General features: G+C 37.8%; 1 protein-coding gene across 1 annotated transcript in view; it reads right to left on the bottom strand.

Moving 5' to 3' along the window:
• The window catches only part of cdkal1 (CDK5 regulatory subunit associated protein 1-like 1), a 189,391-nt gene that overhangs the window by 12,008 nt on the left and 152,204 nt on the right, over positions 1-25,179 (bottom strand). Inside the window, exons 13-14 of the mRNA XM_026371931.1 lie at positions 5,621-5,704; positions 1,341-1,505 (exon numbers count right to left, since the gene is read on the bottom strand). Of these exons, the coding sequence (XP_026227716.1) occupies positions 1,341-1,505; positions 5,621-5,704 (249 nt within the window). The remainder of the gene's footprint in view (positions 1-1,340; positions 1,506-5,620; positions 5,705-25,179) is intronic.

Below are 25,179 nucleotides of genomic sequence, written 5' to 3'. Positions count from 1 at the left end.
TGTGCAGACTTTATGAAGCAACTAGTTTTACAAGGTCTAGTCCCCACTTCTAAACTTTTCACTGCTGAGTGACAAGTCGATTGGCTTGCTGTGAAACCTTTCTCTTTCTTACTTTTTATCTCATTCTCCACCATCCATCTCTCTCTCCTGTCTCTCTCTGCAGGCCTTCATCTTCATCAGTGCCCTCTCTCTCTCTCTCATGTCTCTGTCTGTTCTTTGGTTCTCCTCCCTCTCTGTCTGGCAGTAAAGGCTGATGGAGTGTGAAATTAGAAACTGTATCATATTCTGCTCTGTGGCTCCATGTCCTGAGCTATAAGCTCGAGCTAGTCAGAGTGAAAAATAACATGCAGTGAAACAGATACATTAACATGGTGTTTGTGTGTGTGTGTGTGTGTGTGTGTGTGTGTGTGTCTAGGGTGGGAAGGAAGACCGGGAACAGTTGAACCAGTCACAGCTTATCTTAAATTACTTATCTCATGCATGATATACTGGTGCTGTTTTACAAACTGCAGAAACGAGCATGGATTAAAAATGTGAACACACGCACACACAAATGTGCCCTATTCATTTGCTGACTGCACAACACGTGAACAGCCTGTTGTAAACACAACTTTTATAGTTTTGATAAGGCGAGAACAAACAGTGAGAGCTAGACAGATGTAGGATACGTCCACTCATTGTTTGAAAAACCACAACAAGTAACCATTTACACATACGCACACATGCGCACACACTGCGTAGGCAACAGATTTTGCTAAATATAGCGTGCATTAACATCTTTATTAAGGATATCAAGATAAAGTAAGTAAATATTTTAGGTGTGAGAAACTGAAATTTGTATGAAATTCAACAAAACATTTTTTGATCCGAGCTACACCAATGCTAACTGATTAACTAACACATTGTTGGTCTTAGGACAGGAGTGTAAGAGTAACAACCAACCAGTAGTGAAGAACTCCAATGATACCTAATCTAACTGCGCTAACCTGCCCTCTAAATCCCATTTACTGAAGAGAGCAGCTAAACAGATAATTCTTTACAACACGTACCTACAGTATTTCTGAAAGTACCACATTTTCTGTCCAAAAACTGTTCAGTATTTTCTGATTCAATACAAAATAAAAATATGAATTCAAGCGATAGTAATAATTCCAATTACTGCATACTAAAGTTCATACACTGTTGTTTATTGATCATAGTTCATTTATGCAGATACATATCAGATTCTGACTGCACTTACTGTAAAACCTTATAATGCTCTATAAAAGAATCAGGAATATCTATATATTTAGATGTACCCATATGCAGACTTTCAAGTGTGTGTGTCTGTGTGAGATTACCTGCATCAGGCCAGACACTGCTCCTTTCTCAAGTGGTGCAGCAATGGAGGGAGTGAACGGCTTACTGTCTTCTGCTGGACGGCCTTTCAGGAAGTGTTTTCCTGCCTCGTAGATGTCCACCTCGATCATCTTTCCTTTGAACTCAGACCTCTTAGGTACTAGCACCTGCAAACGAGAAGTGGGAATAGCATAACCAATACTGCACGTTATGAAAATCCTATTTTAAAAAAAAAGAAAGAAAAAAAGGACTTTTAGTGAAAATATAAAATAAGTCGTATGAGACTCTTCTAGTATAGTGGATTCTATAACATTACTGAGCTAAATTTGTGAGATTTATGAGGTACAGAGAAAAGTTAACGTGCCATTTAGTCTCTGCACTTTTAGTAACCACAGGTGAGATAAATCCTGCAGCTTCCTGCTCTGCATCTATAAAGGTTCATATAACCGTCCACCAGAATAACTAACTGCATGTTTTTCATCATCTTTCAGTTTCACTTTCAATTAACTGCTGCTCAAAACTGTTTTCCCCAATGCCCCCACTCGTTGCTATTGAGCTAGCCCATGTCTGCTTATAAGAAAAAATAGGGCTGAGTGTTTTCAGTTCCATTTATGGAAACCCTCAAGGTCAAAAACTAAGGCAACAGATGTGAGATAAACCAGTGGGATTTGCTGGTTTGTCTTATTATTTCACCATGGCAACTATAAATCTCAGTTGATCACAGCAGGAAGGAAGAGAAAACAAAGAGTTATAATTACGGCTTAGTGTGAAATGGAATTTGTTCTTAATGACTTACCCCTGTAAATAAAGATCATATGCAAATGCTTTTCCTTTCAAACAATTTTCAAACTAACCACAAAGATGACAATGATGATGTATGCTGCACAGTTAGAGTACTGATCCACTCATTTTCTTTAAATCTTGTTTTCAGATTGAGTTTCTCTGGTAAACACTAAAAAAAGACTGGTGTGGTCATTATTGCTGGGATTTAAAACTGAACTCATAAGAGCTTGTGTAAACTATAATCACAGAATGAATCACTAAAATGTGGGTGTTCTAACTAAACATCCCACAATTTAGTATATTACCCAAGTAAACAGAAATGGCTGAATGAAATTAAAGTGAAAAAACACAAAAAAAACAAAGCTAAGAACACAGGCGTGAACCAGACTAAGCAAACTATCTGACACTGCTCTATCCACAAATGATTAAATAACACATTTTAGAAATGTGCAGTAATGTCATTTTAACAACAACAAAAATGTGAACTTGTTGATCCCTGTTCAAAAACATCTTTCTGCTTGCTTCTTTCCAAGGCAGATGAGAGCATGTGATCAGCAGCAGAGCCTCAACCTTGGACATGGGGGAGTCTACGTCTTGCCCAAGTGCACTTCAGCCGGCTGCATGCTGACTCAGATCATCTGGTCTAACCATTACAAGACTCTGCAGGGTTGAGCTTCTGACTGGGCATAGAACAGCATGTGATATGGTGGAGGGAGTGTTACAGCGCTGATGGCAGCAGTACCCCTGGCTCTGTATTAATCTGTCAGTCTTCATCCAGCTGGTGGAATATGATAGGAGAAGGAGAACAGGCTAGCCCGACACACAGCCAGTGCCACACCTGCCTAATCAACACATCTGCTGCTCAACACTCTGGCCACTGTCTGTGTGTCTGTGTGTATAAGTAACCGGGCTGGGAGTCACAGCAGGGCTGTGGGGGAGGTAGGTGTCTGTGTGTAGGTGAGGGTCATTCCAGGCCCATTACAGGGTGATTAAATGATGAAAGAGCTTGTCTGATTTCACTGGAACCCCCACCCGCTCCACCTGCCACCCTCCTACTTCCTCGCTCAGCTACCAACAGACACACACATACACACACACACACACACACACACACAGGTGGGTAGGGTGCCTATTACAGCCATCAGGATAGATATCCATCTGATGGTGTAAAAGGGAAACTAGGCCATTTGTTCACATTCACACCTCTCTCTACCTTATTCCCTACTGCCCTACAGCCTCCCCTTCTCCACCTCCTTCTGTCCTTGTCTTCCCTCCCACTACGCATTTCACTTTCCTGACCCTTGATGGTGCAAGATACAGATTTAAAGTAGTTAGCATAAGCTGGGCTCTGGCGGCAAACCTGTAGTTGTAGGGAAGTGTTATGTTGAATGTTGTGTTGAGAGAGTGACTGTTGTTTTCTGACATACCCACCACTGGGTACAAATAACACACAAATAATGGCACTAATATGACTTTTAAAAGTCATTCTTTTTCTATACTGGTTAGAAAAGTTAAGACATAAATAACCATGAGATGCAGCTTTTCCTGCATTTTGGGTTAAATTTCTTCTTGTTGGTATAGTAAACTAAATCTGTGTTGGTTTCCACTGGAATCTTTTGCTGGTGATTGTCTTGGACACAATTGTAGCAGAACTGCATCAGAGCGTGGAGGCTACACAGCTACGAAGCCATCCCTCCATTGGCACAATACAGGTAACAAAAATAAATACTGAGTTCTTAAATGACCACACATAGCATTAGGAGTATAACATACACATAATTAAGACTAAGATAATTTAATACAATAGCGCTGTAATAAATCCTGCCATAGTGACGATGCCCAGTTTTGTTTAAACTAAATTAGAGAGGTACTGATTCAACTGTATGGCCATTTTGCCTGGTGTGTTTCAGAATTGTATTCCATTATACTGACAGGTGTTTCTGTTATTGTATCAACCCCCTTTATAACAATGATGGAAAGCTAAATAATATAAACACCTTTCTGTATAAATGCATTAGAGTTCGACAACACAAACAGCACCTTGCAAAATGATCACACAGTTAAAGGATTTATTGAAGGATTGTTTTGTTAAAACAGTTTACTAGTGTCAAACTGCTCGCTGAGTGTATTGTATTTGAAGAGGTAATGGGAAGTGGGAAATATTGACTGGGGTTCTTAAAATAAATATTAAGTCAATAAGTGAGTCAGGCATCTGTCATGCATTAAGAGCATCATCCGTTGAAGGTCTGTGAGGTACATTGAGTAACATATAGGCACATAGTGTTTTCTTGTCCTTTTTTACGTCAGAGTGTAATTTAAGATCATGCCAAAAATGTCAAGAATGGTCTCCTCTCGAGTGCAGCCCGACGACACATGTTATACAGGTTCTGTGTAGGCACAAATGCACATATCTATGAAGGAGCATGCACTCGAACACCACACATGAACCTAGTGACACTGGTAACTTAAGTTTATAACCTGCAGAAGGAGGTAAAAAGGAGAGAAGAGGAGGGAAAAGTGGAAGGGAGGAAAAATTATTACCATCCCCTGCCCTCCCTGCTAATAAAAAGCATAACTTCAAACATGTTTCCGATGATGGTTAAAGCAGGAGGAAATTGATTTATTTGAAGATGTTTAAAAGTGAATTTTCACAGGTTGAGACAGGGTTTTTGAAGCTAGATGGATGTGTGTGTGTGTGTGTGTGTGTGTGTGTGTGTGTGTGTGTGTGTGTGTGTGTGTGTGTGTGTGAACAGCTGTGTGTGAGTAAGATGGAATGTTCATGTCTTTAGGGCTGACCTTAATGTTGCTACAGTAAAAAAAGGCAAAAAGTACTGCCTCTATCAGGCGCCAAATGCTCTCATGACCACCACAGGGTGTGTGTGTATTTGTGCGTATGTGTGATATTACAGCTAACCTACTTTAGTCAATACAAGCTTAAGCTTCTGACACCTGCTGTGCGTACTCATGTGACATGCAAAGCAAAGCTTCTGATCTGATTTACTAAGTGTGAAAACGAGGAAGAGTTGGATTCATTTCACATAAGAAAAAAAAAATGTTCATCAAACGCAGATTCATTTACAGCTTTTTTTCGCTGTGTGTTTTTGATGGTGGACAGAGTGTGCAGGCCAAATAAACAATTTTGTAGGATTTATCTAGTGCACGCGTCTCAACAAACACATCTGATACTTCTTGATATCCACACTAGCCAGTTAGGGAAACATCAGCAAAAATGTGATCACCAAATGAAGGATTATGATGATTTTTTATTAGTTTGACAAACCTTGCTAAAACAACGGAAGTACACTTAAAGCTACAGGTTTCATATACGAAAATTAAAATGACATATTACTAGATAGAACAGTGTTTTGGGGTCTGCACTTCTCATTATATTATCAGTTGTAAATGTGTGTATGATACCAGTGTAATGTTCTATTGTAATTTGAGTTCACAGTAGTTTAAACAAATACTGTAAGAGCAGATGCAAATGTTGACATCTTACCTGTTCATAGAACTTGTTGTGAGCCACATAGTATTGGGCATCAAATGACTCCTCTGTCACCAACACATTTTGCCTCTCTCCTACCTACATGGAGATCGGGAGAGAAAGAAAAAACAGTTATAAAAATTGTATTTGCTCTTGTGACGGTTATTAAACAACAAATATAATATTCTTGAAACCTTAATCACCTTGTCCTGCAGCATTAGTGCAAAAATGTTTTTATCTGCGCTTATTGTCATATAAGTCCACACATGTCTTCAACAGTATATTGACATTAACCTAAGTAAAACAACGGGATTACTATAGGAACCATTCTTAGACTAAAATGAAGGTGTGACACTTTATACCATCCACAATAACACCAGCATACATTTTTTACCTAATAAAGAAGTATAATTTCTCAATATAATATGACGCATTTACATTCCCTAGCTCACCTAAAATATTCATGGGTTAAATCACTTGCACCACTTCTCCTACGGTCTTACACAGCTAGAGAACGAGAGTTATTTCTTCAACTCAGTTCAACCACCACATTATTTTTGTGTCTTTCATTGCACAGTGAATCAGATACATCAATTCTGTCTGCTGACCTACCTTTACTTATGTGTATTGTACAGTAGATATTTCACAATAGCTAATGTACAGATGCAAGCACTTGCTGTAGGTTTACAGTTTATGTTACATAGGTTGTGTATACCAACTCTGTATTTTCTTTAGTTTTAATTCACACAAACAAGCTGTATTGATTCTACAGTATGCTTCTATTCACAAAGATCCCAATTCAATCAAAGTTTTGCTCTTTCATGTGCGTGTGTGTTTTTTTTTTATGTTTTGTGTTAGTGAAGTTCACCATTTAATTACAATCTCAAGGTTCCAGAGCCACTTCCACTTCAGTTTTAGCGCTTTAGCGGAGAGGATAGTAGTGAGCACTATTCAACTCAGGTCCACACACACACACACACACACACACACACACACACACACACACACACACACACACACACACACACACACTCACACACACAAAAAGAAACAAAACTGAATAAAAAGAAGAAAAAAAAATACAAGGCTAGACAGGATACAATTCAAATGCTTACAGAAAACAGTCTATTCAGGACATCAGAAAAACAAATACTACAACAAGGCCTCCCAGTCAGAAAATTTAGTATGGGACATAATGACAGAAACTACATTTTTTATTGAAGAATGTTGTTGACTTAAAGGGTAAAAAGAAGAAAATAGAATGAGAACTTTGTTGAAAGGAATACAGGCATGAACTCTGTTGAAAGGACTACAGACATGAATAAAAGTATCCAGAAGAAAACGAAGTACCTACAAGCAGATATTTTTTGTTGCCCATGGACGAGTATCTTGACACGCCGCTTTATAAAATGCAATAAATATTTAACTGTCATGGTTGGATCCACACTCATTTGATTTAATGTTGTGAATGGTGTATTTTCTATTAGTGAGAATTAATGCAACTCCTGAAAATACATACAGTAAAGTAATATAGATTGTGTTTTTGCGGTATTTAATTACAATTGCGTCATCCAGGACGCACTGTAACATCAGCTGAAAAGAGTGCGCTATGTACATCGCATGTAAGAAAGTAACACAGAAAGTTCAGACACAAGCCAGCAAATTAAGAAACAATGCCACAGAGCATAAACACATACTGCAGATGAATATGCTGAAAAACGTTGAGTGTCCTCTGGGCTCAATGGGCAGTATTTGCATTTTAACTCTGTCAGTGATGAGCCCTGCACAGTAAAAACTGTGCTGACTGATCATTTCCTTAGCAATATGCCAGAGCCTTAGAAGTCATGCCTCTGACATATTGCTCAGGGTGTTTCCATTTTTACAGACACCCATATTCTGTGCTCTTTTCTTCCCCCTTTCCCCCCTTATCCATTTGTTTCCATCCCTCTTCCCTATCTCAGGGCGTTCTCTTTGTTGTTCATACCCCTCTTCCTTCCACTTTAACTGCCTCTCATCCTTCTCTACTTTTTTTTTTTTTTTACCGATTTTATTGTGCATGTGTGTTTCAACACCTGCAAAGGCGTGCTATGTAACTTAAAAAGAGACCAAATAAATCACTGCATCCTGCAAACAGAGCAATTTTCAGAAAGAAAGGGTGCAGAAAATATCCTTTGAACAGTATTACTGAATGGTGAACGTTTGATTTGGGCCTTTTGTTTGCTCTTCTGGATACACATTTCTCTGCTTTGAGCAGATTAAAAAAACAATTTCCACAGTAACACACATCTATCTGACATTTAAAAGCACTTTTTTATAGTTGTACTAACACAGTAGCACAAATATTTCCCACACAGATCATTATACATTCTTAAATTTAGTTCTATAGCAAAGATGTTGAGCAGCGCCTCTTTCAAAATTGGGTACAGGAGGCTCAGTCTGAGTCATTTAGCTCTGAGTGAAATAATCCATCTTACCCTTTTGAGGTTCTTATATGGCATTGTGACTATGATCTGAATTTGAATGGATTGGTTTGTGTTTACAACATACACTACAGAGTATGTTGGTTTCTGCTTGTGTGAGTCCTTGCCTTCCTTTGCATATCCGTCTTAGTTTTTCATCTTAGTTAATCTACTGAAAAACACAACACCAAATAATCATGGACTGTGTGCCCACAGCTTTGCACAGCGAGATGTGTACATATTTGCTACGCCATCCAGAGAATAACATCCCATGATACACAGCAGATCCACAGCTGATTTGTGGGATCATGAGTTTAATTGATAATTAATCCTCATCATAACAAGAATAATAGGAGAACTGTGGCTTTGAATTGTAATCAACATGTTCATCTGCATCACAAATAAAAGAGAAAATCACTCAAATACCATCCAGTCAAACTATCTCACTCCACTGGCGGTCTTTTTACTGTGCAACTAAACTGCTTCTAACCAGACTTGAAAAGCAGTTTAACTGTTTCATGGATTAATTTTAACATGTCTTTCCTCAATTAAAAGGAAATAAACCAAAGTTAAAAAATGATGGTGGTGGCTAATTTACAGAAAAATCACATTGAATTCTCTGTGTCTTTCAATGCAATTGTGGCCAATGCAACTGCGCCCAAGTTTATAGTATTAGAATAAAACATAATATAAAAAATGTTGATGATGTAACAGCCATGGTTTACAGTGTGACACTAATCACCGCATGAACAATGGTGATCAGCCATACTCCTATTTATAAACTTTCATAATGTTATAAAAATGTATTATTTATAAGAAATATAAGCTAATGGATAAACAGATAATCAATGATATTACACTGCTTGTCCAAAGAAAAATTCACCACCTGGATTTAACTTAACAAATAGTTAAGAGTCATGGAAAAGATGTTAATCTGTTCAGAAGACAATGCCAGGATTCATCAGGCTCAAATTGTACAAGAGTGGTTTAGGGACTATGACATATCGTTTTCACACATGGTTTGGCCACCGCAGAGTCCAGACCTTAACCCCATTGACAATCTTTGGGATGTGCTGGAAAAGACTCTCTCATCATCAATACAAAATCTTGGTGAAAAATAAATGCATCTCTGGACAGGAATAAATGTTGTGACATTGCAGAACCTTATTGAAACAATGCCACGGTGAATGTTTGCTGTAATCAAAGCTAAAAGCGGTCTAACAAAATATTAGAGTTTCTTAGACTTTTTTGGGGGCCAGTGTAGAAAAAATGCTGTTATAGTAATGTAAAGTGGGTCTTCATATGCCGTGATTGCTGCCAAATACTGTACTGAATAGGGGCATCATTATTATTCTGTTATATATATATATATAAAATGCTTGATTGTAAAAGAAGGGCCCTTAAAGTAAAGTGTTATCCAAACAGTTGGATTAAAGATAGATCCTTACATAACAAGATAAACTGCCCCAACCACGAATCTGAAACAACCATATCATGTACTATTGATGTAAAACTTACATCTTAACCAGTGTCTGACCAACACACAGCTATGTGTGAACTGTGGCTCCCATTCCTATGCTAAGCAGTGGCTTCCAGGCTGCCACACCGATGCATGAATTTCACTTTCCCACTCATAGTACAATCAGGCATCACCCTCTCTTACTCTGACCCATTCATTCCTTATTTCTTATCTATCCCTTTGAGTCATTATCCATCCAAGTCATACACTCATTCTCACATACACAAACAGAAGAATGGTGGAATTTGATATAAAACCTGGCAAATTATTACACACACACACACACACACACACACACACACACACACACACACACACACACACACACACACACACAACTCAACTGACACACACCCAGTCTTTTGTAGGACCTTGTAGGAACAGATTTTGTTTTGTTGCCTTCAAGACAATCATTGCAGGGAGTGATTTAACAGGGCTAAAGAAAAATGCTCTGATCTTTTGGAGGTTTTCTTTGAATAAGCTGCTTGAAAGAGGAAGGAAAAAAAACTCAGTTGGTTGGGATATTTTGTTTTACTCTCAAAGTCAAATTCAAAGTAAAAGAGACTCAAACTTTTCTTTGTTTACCACAAAGACTGTGGAGGATTATGAGTGGCTTTGGTTAAATGATTGTGGGGACAAATGCACAATCAACACAGATCAAAGTTATTCAAATGTACAGTGAGAAGAAAAAATCCATTAACCTTTTGATTTTGTCAGAATTTAACATAAAATTTGTCCGTTTGTTTATATTGAAAATATCATTAACATGCTTGGGAAAAAGTATGTGAAGCCCTAATGACATCAACAAACATGGACTTCAATCAATGAAACAATAATGACCCTGTGTGTTAGAGCCAAATGGACAATTCAAAACAGCTTGCTGTTTTTTTGCCACCATATTGTTTGGCACAAGGCCAAAGCATTAATAGTTTAGACTGAGTAATAAAATAAGAAGATGAGCGTGAGAGATGTAGATATACAACAACACAGCAAGAACACAGGACGGATCGATGGGAGTAAAGAAGTTAACAGAAACACAAAAAAGATACTGAAAGCAATTAGAACCTTTAACATTTTGTAAAAAGTAACTCCACCAATGGTTCAAATGCAGAGTTGTCTTTCTGTGGTTCTCAGTAGATAAATTGTCTGCTTTTCACAATAGGGTCAAATATCTTTATGCCCAGTACTTTTAGTCTTTCTGAAGTATAACGATATGAGGTGTGCACTGTAATGTGTAGGAGAAAACATGAACTTAGTCAGCCTGTTAACTGACTCACTTTTTATCTGACTACATCAAAGAAAGGAAAGCCATGTAAATCACAGCCTCTGAGTTTACAATCAGATACAACTGGCTCCGACAATCAGTAATGTCAAGTGAAAAGTGATGTTTGAATAATTGGAGACCACTCCAACATTACAAAAAAAGAACAACAATGAGAGAGAACAATTCATGAAGTCTAGTCGATCTTACTTATTTCATGATTACACGAAGTAAAGTTTAAATATTGCAATTAATAGCTTTAAAGGACCGACCTCACTTTGATAAAACAATGGGTTAGAAAGAAAGTAAACAGTGAAAAAAGGGAAGTTAGCATGTCCTTAGCTTTAGAGACAGGCACAGTCAGACAGTGGGTGCGTATGTGAATGTGTATGTTTGTCAGAAACATACAGACAAAATATTTGAACATACATTATTTTATAATAAATCCTGCTACAATCAACCAACCTAAGTGAAATCAAATGAAGAGAAAAACACATAACACAAAAAATGCAATATCCTCTTACCTGAAACCAAAACTAAAATAATAAAATAATATACAATTAATTTAAGTCGTCATTGCTTCCAGAGACTTTCACTCTGCATAAATTACTTTAGAGAAAAATTAATTTTTGACCTTTAAGGGAGCCTTGAATAACATATACACATAAAACGCATTATCTGCACCTCTGTCATTTTAAAAATATTTAGTTTTATTAGGTTAAAGTTTTTACTTTAACCATTTGCCACTTATGACAGAAGAATTTATCAGCAGCCATAATTATTATTTTACACTAAAGGAAAAGAGACATTACTATTTTGTGACCTTCCACAGGTTATGTTGTGCTTCAAACATGTATTGTCCAGCACCATGAAAGCACAATTTTTATGTCTTATTATTCCTCCATGATTTTTTCACTAAATAAGAACTCTGCTTTTGCAGAAGTGCCATGCAGTCAAAGTTCAAGGGAGAACAATCTTACCAATTTTCTACCTCATGGAACCTGGAAGTACTCAGTGAATAGCCATAAACCAATGCCCTGGCTATGATCAGTGTGAAATATTAAACCATTGTAAGTTAACAGTTATATGAAGTTGGGAAAATAGTAGAAGGAATTTCTTTCTGACAACGGAGACACAATGATAATAAAGTTTCTATGTAAGAAATTAGAATAAAAAGATGATGAACAAAGAGGAGATGCACAGTGATTATGATGGAGTAACAGAAGAAGATAAATGAGTTACAATATCTGCTGTGGCTTTAATTCCAACTTGTTCCCTGTGTGTATGAGTGTAAAAAGAGAGAGAGAGAGAGCGAGAGAGAGGGAGAGACACAGATGACAAGAGAGAGACTGAGAAAGAGCACAGAACCATTAAGTCAGGGAACAAAAATTCTGACTTTATTATCATAATAAAGGACACAACGTGACAGAGAACATGAAAACAGTGGCAAAGATCCACACCTACAGAGCCAGAACCTGACACACCGTCACACCATCTCTTTTGGCTGATTACATACTGGACTGAAGCCTTGCGACATGTGTTTCTGTGTGTGTGTGTGTCAGTGTGTGGTGTGTGTGCCTTGAGGCTTTAAACCAGGCCTTTAATGCATTCTTGGCTCTTGTAGTCACCCCCGCCCCCTCTCTCTGAACAGTGCCGGTGAAGTGTGAGAGTTTTTTTTTCCAGAACAGAATTGTGTGCACCTGCATCAAATCTTCACCCCCCCCTTTCAGTCCCTGTGTAGCCTCCCTAAATCTCAGCAGACTGTGCCCCAGGCCCCTCTTACACACACACACACACACACACACACAGTAAAACAAAAATAAAGAAAAAAATTGTTACACTTTAAAAAGGGTGTAATGCTGATTCCCACAAAACAAAAGTAAAAAAAAGAGAAAAGAGAAACTATGGTGCAGAAAAAAGAAACAAGCAAGTGTACAAACTACCCAAAACAGAGGAAGTGCAATATGGACCTGTCCACCTTCCTTGCGATATTGTAAATAATCAGTGCAAACCATTTTTAGGGGGGCTGTACTCCCAAGCAAATTGTACTAAATGTGCACATTTTAGGTTGTCTAAAAATGAAGAATGATAATTTCACTATGCTGGTTTCGAAGAATGCTGAGGTCACAAAACTTACTTGGTCAAACAAGTGGATTTTAAGAACTTTTAGAGAGGGTGAAAGAAAGAACAGCAAACACGTGAAAGTTAGTATAAGCCACACCGCAGCAGCAGACAGACATGTCAACTTTAATTTGCACAAGCTTTGTGCAACGCTGGTGCAGATTTAGTCTTCACTGGCAACTCTGATAATCAAATCTAAAGTATTCTCATAGTTCTTCTAACTAAATAATAAGAGAAACTTAGGATAGTGTGTTGTGTCTTAGCTTGTCTTCATCAGTTTCTTTTAGTCTAATTACATTTTAATAAAGGTTATTTTTCTACAGTTTAGTATTTAGTATAATGAATTTGACTTGATTTGATTTGTGGTTCTCAAAAAGACAAATATTTAACATAAATGTAATGACTTGACTGTCTTCCACAGACCTATGACACATTTTCTTATATCAGGCTTATAATTCATCGTCTGTAAATCCTGTGTGAATGCCACGAGTGAGGTCAGTGCTTTACGCTTATACAGACTGTTGCCTTTTAGTTCTAAGAAGTAAAGGACCAAAGCAACCACAATGTGTCACTGCTCATGTACTGTATTGTATAAAGTCTGTCTACTACATAGCTAATTGTAAACATACAGTATAAACTCCATCAAACTATATATCCGATTGTTGATACATTTGAGCTTAAAGAAAAAAAAAAACGTAAAGTCATGTGTAAGTGATAAAGACAACATAATAAGAACAGAAGTGTTACAGCACTCGCTGAGTTGTTACATAAGGCTTATCTATAGGTTTTAACGAAAACGTTTTGCAACGAAAGACTTTGATTGCTATTTAACAATATACCATGAGGCTCTTCACAAAACATCCTGTACACTGGCACAGTCAAATAGAAAACATGCAAAATCAAAGTTGACCGTGTGAATAATTTCAGCCAACCAGCGAGAAGGACTGTCAAAGAGTGCTGCCAGAGTGACAGATCCAGTTTGTCAGATATATGGATAGATGTCCCTCTCACACAAACACATATATACATACAGGTCTGAGATGATAGCCTGCAGGCTGTGTCTCAGGTGATGAAACAAATCGCATCAAAACAGTGACTAAAACCACACAACGAAAGCTTCAGAAACACTAGGAAACAAAATCTAACAGTAAAAAACAAATATTTGGCAATATGCCAACGTAAGCCTCAAAACGGATTTATTCTATGATATAAGGTGCTATAGACTTTGCTGAACAGAGCTAGAGCGGGACTTTCATCTCTTCCTTTAAAATTTAAACATCCCCTACATTAATTATTCTACTAAGTAGAAATATTAACTGGACAATTTTGTACTATTGTTTATACATACACGCCGGTCCTTGAGTACTATCCCACCCTGAGAAATCCACGTTCCTAGCCAAAAAGGAAACGAACCAGCTGCAGCACACACCTCCAGACAGGCTATGTAACAAATGCCCTTTGGCCTAGGCCAATTATTCTTCCAATACCAGGTTTCACACTGTTAAGCGCTGATCATGTATTTCTTTCCTCTGCAGGAATAGTTACAATTGACATCATATCTCATGCAGCCACAGTGATTAGAAATTCCATACTCTTTTATTTATTCATCCACTACCGGAGTCGTTTGACAGATTATGTGTGTGCTCGTGTGTATGCGGGGCCGAGCCCTTGGCAATCCAGTGTCAATGTGTCTGAAAATGTGTGCATGCAAGTGCAGCATCAATCAGAGGTTAGGTGTGATTGTCAGGCTGATTGCCCGTTAAGTCTCTGAGGACACTGGGGCTTTGGTGTGTGTAATTCATGTGTTTAATGTGTGTGTAAGACAGAGAAAGAGGCAGAGAGATGAAGTAATGCATGCATCTATACATCCACATTCATCTAAAATTGAAGCTGAAACTAATGCCTTGGCAATAGCAGTATGATTACAATTATCACTGCAAGCCACACCTGAAGACACAACAAATCATACATGCATAGGAAGGCCTATCTGCCAAACATGTCTGATTGCTGTTCAAGGCTAGCCCTGCAGTCATCCCATTGGAATAAGAGAAATGTACGTATGTGTTTTGATAAGGAAGAAAACACACAAGCTACAAGGCCATGCTCGTGGCTCTGTGGGATAAGGCAAGGATCACATACTCCTAAAGCCTGATTGGGTTAGAAGCTAGCTCATCAATTTTAATGCATGTTCAATCTCTGTCTCCTTGTTTCATTTTTCTTGACCTTTAGCAATTGTGCAAATCCAAAAGGCAAATGGCGATGAAAGTGATTGGAATTTGCTTTTGGGAAACAGATAGGAACCAACAAATTGTTTGTTGCTGCTGACAGGAAGAAGAAACAAAAAAGCAGCTGCCTTTCTGAGTAAAAGGCAGTGGATTTTCAAACAAATGTAAAGAAGGTAGTGTAAAACTACAGCTGGGCTCATAAAAAAAGGTCCACTATGATCTATTCTTTGAGTTTGTTAGTGTCGTGGTCCCCAATGTGACCAGTAGTAACAAAGTAATGACACCGTACAAATAAATCTTTAAAAGTGAGAATATGACCAAAATGTGCCAAATCCCAGCTTTAACTGGACTAACAGAAATGAGTAGGAGATATACCATACCCCTGTTAATACCTACTGCTACAGGTATAGAAAACCAAAAAAGGGAAAAATCTACTCCTCCTTTACTTTTCCTCTACTGCCAGGGTTCTTAACCTAGGAGTCACACACATGCAAAAACAGACTATAACCAACATCACTCTGATCAATTGACTGATGTATGTGTGCTGCAGATTACAGCACAATGCTCAAAATGAATGCATGTATGTATGTGTGAAACAGAGAGGAAATTGGCCTGAGCAGAGATTTAATAAAATCAATATCTTGGTCTATTGGTTTAATTGACATAGAAAGAAGGACAGAGGCTACAGGAATCCAAAAAGAGCAGACATGCACACACAAAGGGGTGCTTGGCACGTTCTAATGCAATTAACTTCAGTGTAAAACAAACTCAGGTCTGGCACTCTTTATAAACATGCTTTCATATCATCTGGCAGTAGGCCTGACTGTTTCCTTTATATTTAACAAATTCACACTGGCAAGATTTGAGAAGGCCCATGTTGCTAGAGCTCTCAGGGATCTCAGGCATAAAGTGCAAAAATAAAATGGGGAGAAAACTTTGCACACACAAAATATCACTCAGATTAAATATCTGGAATAAATTCATTAATTTTAGACATCCGTCAAACATTAAAGTGATAGCTGAGCACCAGGTCTTGAGACAGCCAATCATCCAGCAAAAAGAAATGAACTTGTTAAATTAAATTCTCGCTAAATATCTCACTTTCATTTCTTTCTTATCACTTTCTTGTACTTGTATTTCTTTACATAAATAAAAAGCAGAGAAAGATTTAAACATGCAAGAAGAAAGTAAAGGAAATAAAATCTAAACAGACAAGTCAAAATCCTCGACAGTAAAGAGCACATTGGCTTCAGCAAGATGAGACTTGAATGAGCAAATGGCTCACAATCACAAAGGAGGCAATATTAGCACTTCAATGGTGTTGATTGATTTATGGCAGAAGGATCAGATTGAAGTGACTCGGTGCACATGCACACACGCGTGCGCACACAAACATACCCCGATATAATGAACATTAATCAAAGGGAACAGGTAGTAATCAGTCAGAGTTTTAAGAGGCTAGCCTGCTTACACACATCTGTGCCATTCAAAGGAACAGTCATCAAATACACGATCCCTAAAGTTCACATGTAGCTAAAGACCAGAAGTTACTGCTCCTATTATGCCACTTCAAACAAGCATATAATCTATAATGAAACTGTGTATTGTGTCTTTTAATGGTTACGGTGAAAGTGTTTTTGTGAGAGCAGTCTTTTGATGGCCTTTACTAGTGACTGAGATGAGTGGACTAACAGTAATGTAAAATAGCTAAAATGGCTGGAGCATTGACTAGATCAGTAGCTACAGCATTTCTGACCATGAGACAAATACGAGTGCAAAGAAAGCAGTCAATGAATATGTGTGAATTTCCACCACAGAGACAATTTATAAATTGCTGCATGTGGTGTGTGGTACATGATGCAGGGGGCATGTTGGCAGGCAGAGCCAGCTTGATTGTGGGCTAATGGCACATATGCAAATAAGGGGCCCATCTAAATGGCTTCTACATCATTTGAATGCATTACAGTGGTGTATGTCTTTGTGTGTACACAATTATAATGTGACTCTGCATGTGTTCAGAAATGTGTGTGTCTGTGCTGATCTGCGTCTATAGGGAACAATGTGCCAGTTCTAAACATGTGTGGTTAAAAACTGCATTTTAAATACAATGAATAAGCAATTCAGCAGCACGTCAAGAGTGAGAGCTTCATGGTGTGTGCGCTACATGCTACTATGTGTAAAACAACTTTTCGTGCAACACAGAAAACGCGAGTACAGCATGTCTCGTTACTGTGTGCTTGTATTGCAGCAGATGCCAGGCCCTTGGGTGGCATATGGCTTAGTGGCAGAGCTATCAAATGGCCAGTGTCTTGTGTGTGTGTGTGTGTGTGTGTGTGTCCATGTGTGTGACAAGCCAAACGTCTGGGGCTTGAGTAAGATTTGAATGAAAATTAGACCCTCTATATTCATCACCTCTGAGGGTTCTACTAATTTATACACAGAACAGATGCTTAGAGCTACTGTACTCATTAACAGAAACCCATATAGACAGATGCGTAGTACATAAAAAAGTAAAAACACTTCCTGGTATATAAACACAGACACTACATAAACACTGGGTATGTACTGCATGAATCTGTACACTGTTGTACAAATAAAAATACAATTACACTGTTAAAGAAAGTATGTCTCAGTGGTCTATTATTGCAAGAGTGACAGCTATTTCACTATTCCACACCATGACAATGACCAGCTATTTTCTACTGCACTAAAGTAACAAAGTCGCAACCATCAAGGAGTTGCAGGGTGCTATTTAGAGAAAAGGTTCACATGAGAATAGAAAGTATTTTCTAATATCTGAAACAGCAATGCACTGGCAAGAAAAAGTTTGGAAACACCTATACACTTATTCATCTAAATTTTTCTTATTATCTTTTGTTGGCTTTATTTAATCAATTGGTTGTAAATGGACCTCAAAAAAGTAGCAGCTCAAAATATCTATTGATGAATTTATCCAGTGATGTTTTCTACAATGAACAAAGCAAACTAGCCAGACTGAGGCCTTGGTGTTTCAGTACCAGGCAGGATGCAGACACATGTTGATCTTAAAGTTTGAGCCTATTTTAAAATAGGCACTACATTTACAAAAATACATATGTAGAAGAAAACATAATATTACCCCTTTAAATGTTACTGCCATTTTTTTTTTTACATTTTTCACTACTTGTTTAACAGATACAACAACTTGAATTCACTGGGAAGAAATTCTCAGTAATTCTTCCACAAGTGTGAACAATATTAAACAGTTTAGATGTATTCTACGGCCCTCGGGAACTTTTTAGAGTATCAGAGAGTCATTGTCAGCACAAATTCCTAAAGACAGTAACAACGCTGTACAAAGTTGAAGCTACAATTCAATATAATGACAAAACATGGACTAGAAACTGAAACATCACCTTCACTCATAGTGATTGATATGTTCGTGTCAAGCTGGATCCACAAACAACTTGTGCTGTCAACAAAGGCCCTGGGCATTTTCTACGCCACCCTCCAAAGTGTTATTTACTTACGAAGTAGCTATCATATCACATGTTGTTTAACCTAGCTAGTGCATCCGCAGAATGCCTTTTGATGTTTTCTCTGGCCTGAAAATAAACATTAAAATTAATTGTGAACAAACATATATAACATGGTGTGTACCTTGTAAGAGCCTAAGGCGCCCTGGTATGGGGTCTGAGTTCTGGGCCAAAAGAAAAAATAAATAAATACAGGCACACACCAGATATATAATACAATTATAAATTAAAACAACCTGCAATACATTTAACACATTTTCCACAATGCATAATAATGCAAACAAAGATAAAATTAAATAATAAGAGGCAACACCAACTTATCAATTATTAGAGCAATCTCACTATAGAATTATAACACACTATGTATATGTAAGGTTTAGAGGTTTGGTCATGCAAACCACTACAGCACCACTATAGCAGTTATTCAAATTTCACGTCCTACACTGGATACACTAGGCTCAACAGAAGCTCCAAGGCATATACCATACCTCCATAAATAAAATGTATTTAGATTATCCATCAAATAATATAAGCTATACACAACTGCAAATTGCTGTTACATATACACTAATCAGAGAGCACAGTGATAGTAGATACTGGTGATGCCATGGGCACAGAATGCAGTGGTTGCATTTTAGCTCAACTTTAGCTTGAAGGCTTGTCACTACATGTGTTGTCCTGATGAACAAACACTAACCAAACAATGTGATTACAATGTGGCCTTTCAGTGACTTGTACACACACTGCCTCAGAGTACAGCAGTCAAAAACACACTAAATACTCACACACACGGATGTGAAAAGGCATGCCTTTATGACAAAGGCATATCAACGAACACATGCAGTGATACAGACACAACATGAACTGCCTGGCTCACGTGGTAAAAATAGAAAGGTTGAAAAGAAGAAGTCAAGAACACACACGCAGGCACGCGCTCATCTATAGTACATATCCAGATATGCGCATACAAAGAGCTGCAGGGATACACTGATTTAATTTGTTTATTGTGGAGTTCCTGGAAAAGATTGCACTTAAGGCAACATATCACTGCTGCATGAGAGGAGATGACTGGAACTGGTCTGCCTCTCTCTTTCTGTCTCTTCTCTAGCCTCTGTTTATCCTTTCTGTCTTATTTTACATCTTTCCATTCTCTGTCCTCTTGACAAACAAGTCATTAATTCTCTGAAACACACACACACACACACACACACACACACACACAAACACACACACACACACACTACACTCACACACACACCTTAAGCTATATAGATGCTGCTGTATGTATGAATTAAATTACCCATAAATGAGAGTTGAATTCAAATGCCAAGGGAATCACCAGAATCCACACAGTACAGATTCAGCAATGTTATTGTTGAACACAGGAGGATTGGGTCAATGCAAGGAGCCACCGTTACCATGGGATTATACACTGCCCGTTCAAAAAAAACAAAAACAAAACACCACCTGGATTTAACTTAACCAATAAGTAAGAGCCTCCCACTGGATAATTACTGCATGGATGATTATTTTTCAGCCACCAAGAAGTTATTTAACCCTAACTGATGCAGTGAGTAGCTTCTGTGGTCATGGAAAAGAAATGATGAGAAAATATGTTAATCTGTTTCAGAAGGGTCAAATTATTGACATGAATCAAGCAAAAAGAACATCTAAGGAGATTGATGAAACTATTAAAACTGGGTTAAAAAATGTCCAATAGAAGAAGGTCATGTGGTCTGATGAGTCCAGATTTACTCTGTTCAAGAGTGATGTGAGCATCAGAGTAAGAAGAGAGGTCACAGAATGAGGTCAGCTGACTACCTGAATGTACTGAATGACCAGGTTATTGAATCAATGGATTTTTTCTTGTGGTACGGTCTTATTCCAAGATGACAATGTCAGGATTCATCGGGTTAAATTGTGAAAGAGTAGTTCAGGGAGCATGACACATCATTTTCACCCATGGATTGGCCACCACAGAGTCCAGACCTGAACCCCACTGAGAATCTTTGGGATGTACCGGAGAAGACTTTGTGCAGTGGGTCGACTCTCCCATCATCAATACAAGATCTTGATGAAAAATTAATGCAACTCTGTACAGGAATAAATGTTGTGACATTGCAGAAGCTTATTGAAACAATGTCACGGTGAATATGTGTCATTTTATTTTACAATTTTCTAATTATCACTACATGCTGTTCAAAGGAGCACAGAGTCACTCTCTGCCTCCTCCTTTACATATTTATTTTTCTGGGTAACAATGGACACAGCATGGGATGATCTGCAGATTTATGAGAGCCTTTAAAAATCTTTGTTGATGCTATGGATCAAAGACCAAACGCACTGATCAAACAGTCCACCCAATCCACCAAAACCCCTGACTGAATGTCCCAGGTTATTCCATTTCTCAATAGCTCTACACATTATGGAAATACGTATTATAACATTCAATCCATCACTTGACACTTGAGACTTCAAACAAGACTAAGTTTAAGAAACACACACAGGTGTCCATTAAGCATTTCATCTCATCTTCTGTGCTTTCTTTCAACAAAAGTATCATGTCATCGGGTTGTCTGACAAGCCCTCAGGGTGCGGCCGCTTCCTTTGAAAGATGGACTTATTTTAACAGTATGACAAACATACAGATGATAGAGACACAGACCAAGAAAGAAAGATAGAGGAAAAGGCGCTAAGAGAAACGTGAGCCCACGTCATTGCATTTAAAATGTGTCCACTACATTTCTGGTAGTTTTAGTACAAAAAGAAAAGATTAACTTGAAGAAATCATGAGATCAGAGACTAAGAAGATTAAGTAAGAAAGAGTAAAAGCGTTGAAACCTTCAGTTATACACTGTAATCTTCTTACAGTAAAAACAGAGTAATACATTACAGTATTCATATACTCTGCTGTTTGTTTTCTCAGTTTAACATTTTGATTGTGATGTGTGATAACCTGTAAGAAATGCTGCATTAACACCACTAGCCATGACAACTGAAACACCACTTTGCATTTGATTTAATCAATACCCCAAAAGTAATCTGTGGATATATACTACTATAGAAACAATCATCAGATAACTGCCTCACCTGAACTCATTCACCGTTTTGTTTGTAAGCATGAAATATAACCATGGATAAAAAAATTAAATGCTGCAGTCAAACGAAAGAAAATCCCTCTGTTTTTTTTTCCTTTTTTTTTTGCTGGTTAATGAGCTTAATGTCCACTTTTTCACTGACAAGACTTCAAACAGCTATTACTTGCTTCAACAAGTCTGCGCTCAAAGTAAGACTAAGAAGAAAGAGATAAGAAGGAGGAGTTGAGATACCAAGAAACCATAACGATGACAGAATAGGTTTTTAATCAGTCGAGACAACAGACATCGTCCTTTCATTCGATCACCAGAAAATATGCAGACATCTGAAGGTAAGAAGAAAAGAAATGCATGAAGACTATGGAAAAAAAAGAAAATGTTACAGAATAAAAAAAACAAAACAAAACAAAATAAAACAGCAGACGGATCGTCAGCTGCACTCACTGGATTACAGCAAAGTTTATCCTTGAAAACCCGAGCTACAAAAACATTTGAATGCTCTTTAGATTTATAGGCCCATCTGCTTTACAATACATAACGGTACATTATGTGTCTCCTTTGATCGCAACATGTGTTATTGCAACACGCTCTCTCTGCATCTTAAACACGGGCTGTGTTGAACGTTGAGACACTTTTCCCAAAGCGTATCAACATGAAAATAAAAATCAATGGCATCTGCATAAAGATGTGTTATGTGTAAAACGCATCTAGTTAATGACCTTGATGAATTACTGGGCAAATAAATAAATAATAGCAATTCTAAATTTAATGTTGCCTATAAAGCTTCAGATTTTATATTTCACTTGGCATCCAATTCACTGGTGTTATCACTTGGAATAGGCAGGTAGGGAATTCACTTTCAACAAGAATCCATTATTGTTCCCAGGAAGACTGACCTTGCTACTCACTTAATCTTAATGTCCAGATGAAGGGGGGGGGAAAAAAGAAAGAAAAAATCCAGGTGAATGTTTCCACATTGTTTTCCTGAAGCTGGTTTTCCACAGCTTTTCCATCTCCGCCTCATCTAACGATGCCGGTTAATTACAGCTATTTATTAGCCCCAAACACCTAATTAACAGGCCTTCAGCACAACAACCAAACACACTAATCTATACACAACACATTGAGGGACGACTTCACTGAAGACTAGGAAGAAAAATGAAAGCCAGGGCCACAGATGTGAATAGGTGTCAAGGCTGTTCAAAAGGGTCTTTGTTTTCTCTTTATCTGTTCAGTTGCATAAAGATTCAATTCATTCACCTCAACTGAGGCATTTGGTTTTGTTCTTTTGGCTCAATTCCTTGCCTTCGATATGCGGGAAGCTTTGTCTGTTTTCTTTTACCTTTCAGCGATTCTCTCCTTTAGTCTACAAATCGGTCCTGGATATTTTGACAGAACAGTGAGTCACAATGTCTGTCTAATACACCTGACAACGCAACAAACTATTCCAGTGAGGAAACAAGCTATTAGTACAAAACCTCTGTACCTGAACTGTACCTAAAAGAAAAGGGTGGGGGAGAATGCAGTTAATAACGTCATCATAATCGCTCCCTTGAATTCAGGACTTATTCGCTTTCCCTGTCACTAAACAATAATTAGTAATAAAAGAATGTTTCAGAACACTAAATTAATTATGAGACCGCTGCAGGAAGAATCTGAAACTGACGACTATTACAGTTTTTCTTCCACCTGAAGAGAGTGATTAGTTAAGTTAATCACCTATCAAACATCCAGCAAACGCCTGAAAACAATGTTTCTGGATGCTCCTAATCAAGAGAAAATTCTACTATTTATGGATAAAAAGGATAAAGATAAAAAGAGAACTCAAAAATGTCAGGATACGATAACTTGGGAATAAGCCTTGTCACATGAACACTTACAAAGAACAAGGCTAAAAAGCTGTCACCTTTTTTTTTTTGCTACCGGCTTCATTTAAACTCTAAATTCTTTTATTATTCCACATACTACACACACACACACACACACACACACACACACACACACACACACACACACACACACACACACACACACACACACACACACACACAGCCAGCAGTCAGTTAATGTATCACTTTCCCCCCCTGCTGTGTCCCACTTTTAGTAACTCTCCTATAATGAGAATAAAGCCTTTACAGAGGTGATTCCACATTTGGCCCTATACACATAGCTCATTTACTCTGTGTGTACAGTGTTTGTGTGTGTATTATGTGTGTGTGTCTGCCTGTCTTAACACATGTGCATGTCCAGAGTGTAAACTCACTATTCTCCAACAGTTGCTCTATGTTTACATGAACATGTCATAGTGTGTGTGCATGACTGTGTGTCAGATACTGATTTATGCTTCTATATATGCTATATGCTTATATATATATATAGTGTGTGTATATATATACATACACACTATGTGATGATTTTTGAGCAGCTGTATGTAAAAGTGAGTTGGTTGGCTGGTGAGTGCTGACTTAACAGACACAAGACCAGACAGATCAGACAGACTCTGCACTAAATTTCTATATCTTAAGAAAAACAACACTGCAGGGCTTAACACCTCATGCAATGTCAGTGGTATTAAGGAAAGCCTGTACTTGTAAAGCAACATTTTTCAGAGATGGTCTACTTAATAAGTAATAAACAGAACAGGAAAGAGACAGCTTTTAAATACATAGATGTGAAAAAGCAATATAGAAAAAAACAAACCAAAACATAAACTTAAGTAGCCTACTGTATTGAGCTACCTTACTCTGCCTACCTGCCACCTAGCATTTAGGATTTATTGACAAAACAATTCATATGCAGACACGTGGGTAACCTGTAAACACATACTACTCAAGATAAAGAGTCTATAAATAAAACATAAAATCAATAAACAAAAGCAAGATTTAAAATGGTATAAACAGGTAATTTACAATGGAAGATAAGCTCTCAACAGCTTGTTAAATGGGAAGCTAAAGTAGTTAACAAAGGTGCTGGTGTAGTTTACATTTATCAAGCCAAAGTGAATTAATCTAGCAGAGACTGGCTAACTCAGTCCTCCGTCTTGTCAGTGTGTGACTGTGAATATGTGAATAGGTGACACTGTGATAAGCTGGGATTTAAGTGGAAGGAGAGAATGCAATCTTAAAAAGCACACAACATAAAGACAATAAATAACTGGTATCTGTATGCTGTATCTGAATCTCTCCTTGTCTTGTGTTACTCAGCATGCTAAATAAAGGGCATCCATATACACTCCCCTCTAAGGGTATTAGAGGCCAGTTCCTTTATTTTTGCTGAAGATTGAAAACATTTTGGTCTGACTTTAAAAGATTATTATCAGATAGCTTTTTTTTCCAGGTGTTAACATCTGGATCCAATACACAACTTAGAAGACAGCACC

Source organism: Anabas testudineus, chromosome 16, assembly GCF_900324465.2.
Source record: "Anabas testudineus chromosome 16, fAnaTes1.2, whole genome shotgun sequence".
NCBI classification, from domain to species: domain Eukaryota; kingdom Metazoa; phylum Chordata; class Actinopteri; order Anabantiformes; family Anabantidae; genus Anabas; species Anabas testudineus.
The sequence above is the reverse complement of the archived record's forward strand: the minus strand, read 5'-3'. Positions and strand labels throughout refer to the sequence as shown.